At 31.4% G+C, this 7,173-nt stretch overlaps 1 protein-coding gene across 2 annotated transcripts; it reads left to right on the forward strand.

The window, feature by feature from the left end:
• On the forward strand, window positions 821-3,053 carry LOC107644645 (pentatricopeptide repeat-containing protein At3g22470, mitochondrial-like). 2 transcript variants are annotated; one of them, XM_016348546.2, is made up of 2 exons: window positions 822-1,187; window positions 1,506-3,053. In XM_016348546.2, exons 1-2 carry the CDS (start codon window positions 1,121-1,123, stop codon window positions 2,888-2,890), a joined length of 1,452 nt encoding a protein of 483 aa, XP_016204032.1. In that variant the 5' UTR covers window positions 822-1,120; the 3' UTR covers window positions 2,891-3,053. The 2 variants fall into 2 exon arrangements, with proteins under 2 accessions (XP_016204031.1, XP_016204032.1); XM_016348545.2 differs by having other exon boundaries at window positions 821-3,053.

Consider the following 7,173-nt stretch of genomic DNA (forward strand, 5'->3'; position numbering starts at 1 on the left):
AGTATATTATAAAATTATGTAATAATTTTACATAATCTTTATGTTCCTATAAAAATATAATTGATACGATAAAATAATTATTTAGAATTTAATTTAAATTATAATATTCTAAGTTTAAATAATACTTTAGGTTTATGTCTTTTGTGACTGTTCGGTTGCGACTAGGGTAAGAAATGGGTCGAGTCGAGTCGTTTTGACATTGACCTATGTTAAAAATAGATGATCCAAGTCTAGGCCTATTATCTTTCATAGAATTTTTTTTAGATTCAAGTCTGATGTGTTTAACGTTAACAAGCCCACGAATCTATTTAAAAAATCTATTTGATGAATAAAAACTTAAAATAATACACTTAAAAAATATAAATTGACATTAAATTTATTCAAAAATTTATAATTCATAATTTATGAAGAATAATTCATTTATATATTAATCATTAGTCACATATCATAACTATATTTATAATTCATAAATTTTTTTTAACAAAAATACTATCATCTTAACTAGTTTTGATTATTGATTTTTCCTGTTTTATTTTGTGTTTAATATAAATTAAACTAAAAAAATGATTTACAAAAAACATTTTGACGAGATAACCCAACAAATTTTATAGACTTTTTTTAAAATTTATGATCTAATTTTTTTTAACTAATAGACTTACTAAAAAATTTAAACCTAACATATTTGATAAAACAAACCAAATCGAATTAAACTAAAACAGCGAACCCGTCCGTAACCCGGCCCACTTTCACCCCTTATTTCGGGCCCAAAAGTGGAAGAGCATTGACACTAAATTTGGCTTAGAATTCTTTCATAAATATCTCTTTTCCCTAGTTGATGAAGATTTTGACATCCTAATCCCTTTTGAAAGAGGTGTCATAGAATCTTCTCTTTACTACGAGTACTCTTTGGTTCTCGAGTAAAAAAAAATTTGGGATCTTTTCGAAAATGCTTATACGATGGTATTCTCTGATTCATCTCTTCATAAAAATTCATTTCGGATGGTTCAGTTAACAAAGAAGGGAAAAGATTTATTACATATTTTAGTGCTAACCTAGAATATTGCAATGTGAGTTTTGCGGAACTCTAGGGTGTTCTTCGCACCGCGTTCTTCACTCATCAATGATGTTGCGTTCATCAACAAGAGCTTCTCTGCGCTTCTTTCTGCAGCAATCTCAATCTCAATTTGGTACTCTTTCTCATCCCAATCCCTTTCTTGATGCCATCAAGGACAGACCCCATCTCGTAAATTCTATTAGGAATCTCCAGAACCTTGATTCTGCTCTGCATCTGTTTGACAAAATGCTTTCCATGAACTCTTTGCCATCTGTCAAGGACTTTAACCTTTTGTTTAGCTCTATTGTTAAGATGAAGCATTACACAGCTGCCATTTCCTTAATCAAACACTTGTTCTCCTTACGACTCAAATCTGATATCATTACGCTCAATATTGTTGTCAACTGTCTGTGCCGTTTGAATCACACTCCCTTTGCCTTCTCTGTCGTGGGGATGATGTTCAAAATCGGCTTGGAGCCCGATGTGGTCACATTTAACACCATTGTTAATGGTCTTTGCATTGAAGGCAATGTGGATTATGCTCTTTGGTTTCTTGACCACATGGATTACTTGGGATATCAACCCGACTCCCACACGTTTGGAGCAATTATAAATGGATTGTGCAAGATGGGCAACACCCCTGCTGCCATTGCCATTCTAAGGAAGACGGAAACAAGAAACTGCAAACCAAGTTTTGATGTTATGGATTATAACACAATTGTGGATAGTCTTTGCAAGGATGGGCTGGTATCTGAGGCTTTGAGTCTATTCTCCGAAATGACAACAAAAGGTATACAACCCGATACTATCACTTACAATCGCTTGATTCAAGGACTGTGTACTTTCAGCAGATGGCAGGAGGCTGCGTCTTTACTGAGCGAGAGAAAACAAAAGGGAGTTATGCCGGATACGCATACTTTTACTATTTTAATGGATGCTCTTTGTAAAGAGGGAAAGATTTCGAGTGCTAGAGCCATACTTGGTCAAATGGTTCGAATGGGAGAGGAGCCTACTGTTGTCACCTATAACTCAATGATTGCTGGTTATTGTTTCCAAAATCAAATGGAGGAAGCCATGAAAGTATTTGATTTGATGGTTCACAAGGGATGCGTACCAAACGTCTGCACTTATACTTCATTAATCCATGGTTGGTGCAAGATGAAACGGATTAATAAGGCTATTTATCTCTTGGGTGAAATGATCAATAAAGGTTTAAATCTGGATGTTGTGACTTGGAATACTCTTATCTATGGATTTTGCAAAGCGGGTAAACCGTTAGCTGCTAAAGAATTGTTTTTTACAATGCACAAATTTGGTCAATATCCTAATCTATCAAGCTGTGCCATTATATTGGATGGCCTATTCAAATGTCATTTGTTTTCTGATGCAATATCATTATTTAGAGAAATGGAGAAGAGTAATTTGGATCTTAATATTGAAACTTACAGTGTGGTGCTCCGTGAGATGTGCCATGCTGGAAAACTAAATGATGCACGAGAACTCTTCTCTTGTCTGCCAGCAAAAGGCTTGAAACCTGATCTATATACTTATACAATAATGATCCAAGGTCTATGTGGGGAAGGACTTCTGATTGATGCTGAAGAAATGCTGATGAATATGGAAGAGCATGGCTGCTTGCCAGATAGCTGCACATATAACGTCTTCATCCAAGGATTACTACGACGAAATGCTGTTCTGAAGTCAATTAAATATTTTCAGATTATGAAAGACAAAGGTTTTGCAGCACATGCTACAACCATGGAATTGCTTGTAGACTACCTCTCTACGCACAAAGGAGAGAATGCTTTTCAAGAATTTGTGCAGAAAATTGTTTGAATATATCAATATAACCTCTTAGTTCTTTATTTGATCTTTATTTGAATCGAGGATTTGATGTTTGTGCAGAAACTGATACTTCCATGCTGCTTTTTGTTTTCAAATTGGCCACAGATCAAAATTTTCCTTCTTGAGAAGGTTATGCATTACGTTACTCTAATCATATGTTTAGTTATAAACTTCATTCATATGGAATTTTACGGAACAAGGTAAAATTTTATGATATAAGGAGTAAAAACTTATTTAAACTGTTAAAAATTTCGTTATTTAAGTTAAGGCTAATAATAGGGCATTTTGATTCATTTTTAACCAAAAAATTCCTAATAAGTTTCGGTATCCTCAAATTTTATTTATTTATTTATTTATTACTAAAGATAGGAGATTCGAACTCGAAACCTCTTAATTGAGTATGGAAAAATTATGCCATTTGAACTATAACTTTTTGGCAGATAAACCTTTTAAAATTTTTATATTATATGTTAAATTTTGATGGTCAAATTATATAATTCGATCAAAGTCCCAAAATCAAAAGTTGCATCGGTTTGGTCAACCAGACATCAAACTACCAATTTTAAAGTGATGAACAAGGAAATTATCAAATTTATAAGTAGCTATAATTTTTGTTTCAATATTTATTTATAAATCCAGAGAATTAAAGTGTTAGGCTTGACTATTCAATTGCTAGAAAAAGTAATTCGACCCCAACTTCTAATAAGGTTGGTGGTGCATAAAGTTTACAAATGTTAGAATCAATTTATATATAATTGGGGATTAGCCATAAACCTTCATATAGTATTAATTTTATTGTCGCTGAAAACGATTTGTTGCAAATATTTTTTGAGAAAAAGATAAATAAGTCCCTAACTTTTTGTCCTGCAGACATTTTTGTCCCTGACCATTGAAAAATACTTTTAAGTCCCTAACCTTCACAAAACTTGGACGGATCAGTCCCTCCATCCAAATGCCTCCATCAGGGACTGATCCGTCCAAATTTTGTGAAGGTCGGAGACTTAAAAGTATTTTTCAATGGTCAGGGACGAAAATGTCCGCGAGTCAAAAGGTTAGGGATCTATTTGTCCTTTTCTCTATTTTTTTATTTCACATTGTGTCCGAATCTGTCACGAAACCTTTAGCTTCTAGAAATTGGTCAAAAATATGAAATGCATGTATTTCAACCAAAACCAAATATATATAATAAAAATGTATCTTAGATAAGTTCAAGCTCAATGTATAATAGACATGATATTCTAGATGTTGATGGCTTCGTCTTCTATATTGAGTGGGAATAACTATATACTATAATATATTTTGTTAATCCATGGGAGGTGCAAGATCAAAAGGATTAATAAGGCTATTTATATCTTGGATGAAATGATCAACAAAGGATTAAATCAAAAGGAGATCATGCTTTTCAAGAGAAAATTGTTTGAATATAACTTCTTAGTTCATTATTTGAATTGAGGAAATGATGTTCTAGTGTAGAAACTGATACTTCTATGTTGCTTTTTTGTTTTTCAAATTAGCCACAGCAAAGCAAGAATCTCATTCTTGAGAAGGTTATGCATTGTGTTATGCCAGTCATCTATTTCGTTTTAATTAAGCTTTATCCATGTGGGTTATGATAGGATTAGTATTGGGCTAATCCAATTAGAGAATTATACTATAAATAAGAGTATGATGTAATAATGTGAAATATCCATGATATAATAAGAAATTCTATTTTTTCTCTTTGATCTTAATTTTAGGGACTCTTATATATTCTTTCTCAATATCTCTAATTCTCTCTATTCTTGATACAAATTCGTATCAAATGGTGTTTTTATTGAACACCTTGCCAAATTTCTATCGTGATTCACCAAACTCAACTTGGGATCAGATTCAAACTAATTTACAATGTTTGAATTCAAATTATCAAAAACGGACACAGTTACTTGAAGATATTAAAGTAACTTGTGCCAAAATTTGTGCAACCTTGACCGATAATTAACAAATCCAACAGCAACCAATCTCTAGATTCAAGCCAAATCAAGACTAAATTCATGAGGAGACAATCTAAATCCAAACATTCATGCCATTTTAGAGGCAGATTTTTAACTATTTAACAACAATTCACCAAATCTCCAAGCAGAAAAGTTATTAATCACATATCTACAATTACAAAATCTGAATTCTGAATATGAAGATACAACATTCGAGAATGTAGAAACAAGAATTCCAGAGTTCAACAACAATGCAAAACAAGCAGAGGAGCCAGCAAAATTAGATTTCAATTTTGAATTTCTATTGGAAGAATCAACAGAACTTACACTTAAAGTAGAATGTCAACCAATAGAATACATATTTGAAAACTCAATTCCAGGGATTCCAATCACAGCAAGTTATGGAGCAAGATAAAATCTATGATATAAAAATGAGTTTAATTTTAATGCAATGTAAAATATTTTATACCGTCATCTAATTATATCTATTTTTTTATTACTATTATTTTTATAGTTAATAAAAAAAGATGTGATATTGTATTTTTTTTGCGTCGAGTAAATTTTAAATCTAGTTTTTAATATTTCTTAAACAGATTTTTGGCCAAATTTAATTAGGCATAATAAGTACTTTGTTTTCATTTGTAAAGCAAAGGTAACCGCTAAGAATACATTTTTTTCGCAAGAGCTTTTCAGGAGATAGCTAGATTTTATTGACATTTGTTATTTATATATGCAAAAAAAAAAAATTAAAAATAATATGAACGCAATTAGAAGAAAAATAGAATTGTATTTATATTTGTAACAAACTAACAACTAAAGATTCAAAAATTAAAAGAGTATAATATATCAACTATGATAGCAGAAGAACTGATTTGTTGATTCAAATATAGTTCAAAGTAAATAAAATGTGTTAACATTAATTAACAATGATTACTTTAAAAAAGGAATACACAATTTTTGAATTTCAAAACCAAACATTTACTAAAAGAAGAATATTATTATAAAGACATTTTCACATGAAAATTACATTGCAAATCGTTAGATAATTCAATTAAATATATTAAATTATTTAAAAGAAAAATTATTAAATAAAAAAAATCATCCAGCAGTGGATCCTGATTGCCCTTTACTAAATGACTACAAAATTGTATGACAAGAAACAAAATTGGCACAATAAAAAATTTATTTAAAATTGTATCTTTCGTCTAATTCTACACTTAAATAGTAGCAGTTCATCTTGTTCTCTTTCAGCCTTAATACTAATACTTCATGAATGAAACTTATCATGCCATCTTCATTACGCAATATAATAGCAAAATGTTCTAAACGAAATATAACTTTATAGATTGATATTTTAGTGTAAAAACTGATATTTTCATGCTGCTTTTTGTTTTCAAATTGGCCACAGCAAATGTATTATTCTAGTTATCTAATTAGTTTTAAGCTTCATTCATGTGGATTTTTAAAAAATATTTTTGTTTTGAAAACAAAAGAGCTCGACACAACAAACTGGAGCAATACAGACAGTCGTCCAAACAAAAACACTTCAAGGAAGAAAGACAATCACAAAGAAGAAGCTCCTATGTCATTTCCGACAAAACCATCAATAACATTAGAGATGCACACCTCTCCACTCATGGTAGCTAAGCACAGTCATGTTGATGATTTCTTCAACATCTTTGCTTTTATCTTGAATTCAACCAAATGTTTCATATGATCGCTTTAATGAATGTTTTCGGCCCTCTTTTCTACGCGGCTCTTCTGTCCAACTTAGAAAGTGAGCCTTCATCGAACCCGGAGCCGACCATAGACGGCCACTCACAGATATCCACGCACACCACACCTGCCAGGCAAAATCACAACCCAAAAACAAATGATAGACCTACTTAACATCCTTGTTACATAAAACACAACTCTTATTCTCCTGACTAATAATCCCTAGCCGACTTAGCATTTCCTTAGTATTCACCTTCCCTATCAAGACAAACCAAGCAAACGGCTCTACTATAAGTGGAACGAGACCTTTTCAGATAGTCTTAATAAAGCTGTAACTGGTTACATCCTCTGAAAGTTGTGCCTCCTGCTGCACAAAAGAGTTAGTCGAGAAAACATCTAGTCTATCATATTTTTACACTACTCTATCCTCTCTATTAATAGCTAGCCTCACAGGTCTCAAAGTCTCATGTAATTGATTCAAATGTTTCAATTGATTTAAAAAATATTTGTATATAATATAATATTTATTAATATATTTTTAAAATTAGATCAAATAATTTAAAATTATTTTATATTTTAACAAAAAAG

Source organism: Arachis ipaensis, chromosome B05 (genome assembly GCF_000816755.2).
Source record: "Arachis ipaensis cultivar K30076 chromosome B05, Araip1.1, whole genome shotgun sequence".
In the NCBI taxonomy this organism is placed as follows: domain Eukaryota; kingdom Viridiplantae; phylum Streptophyta; class Magnoliopsida; order Fabales; family Fabaceae; genus Arachis; species Arachis ipaensis.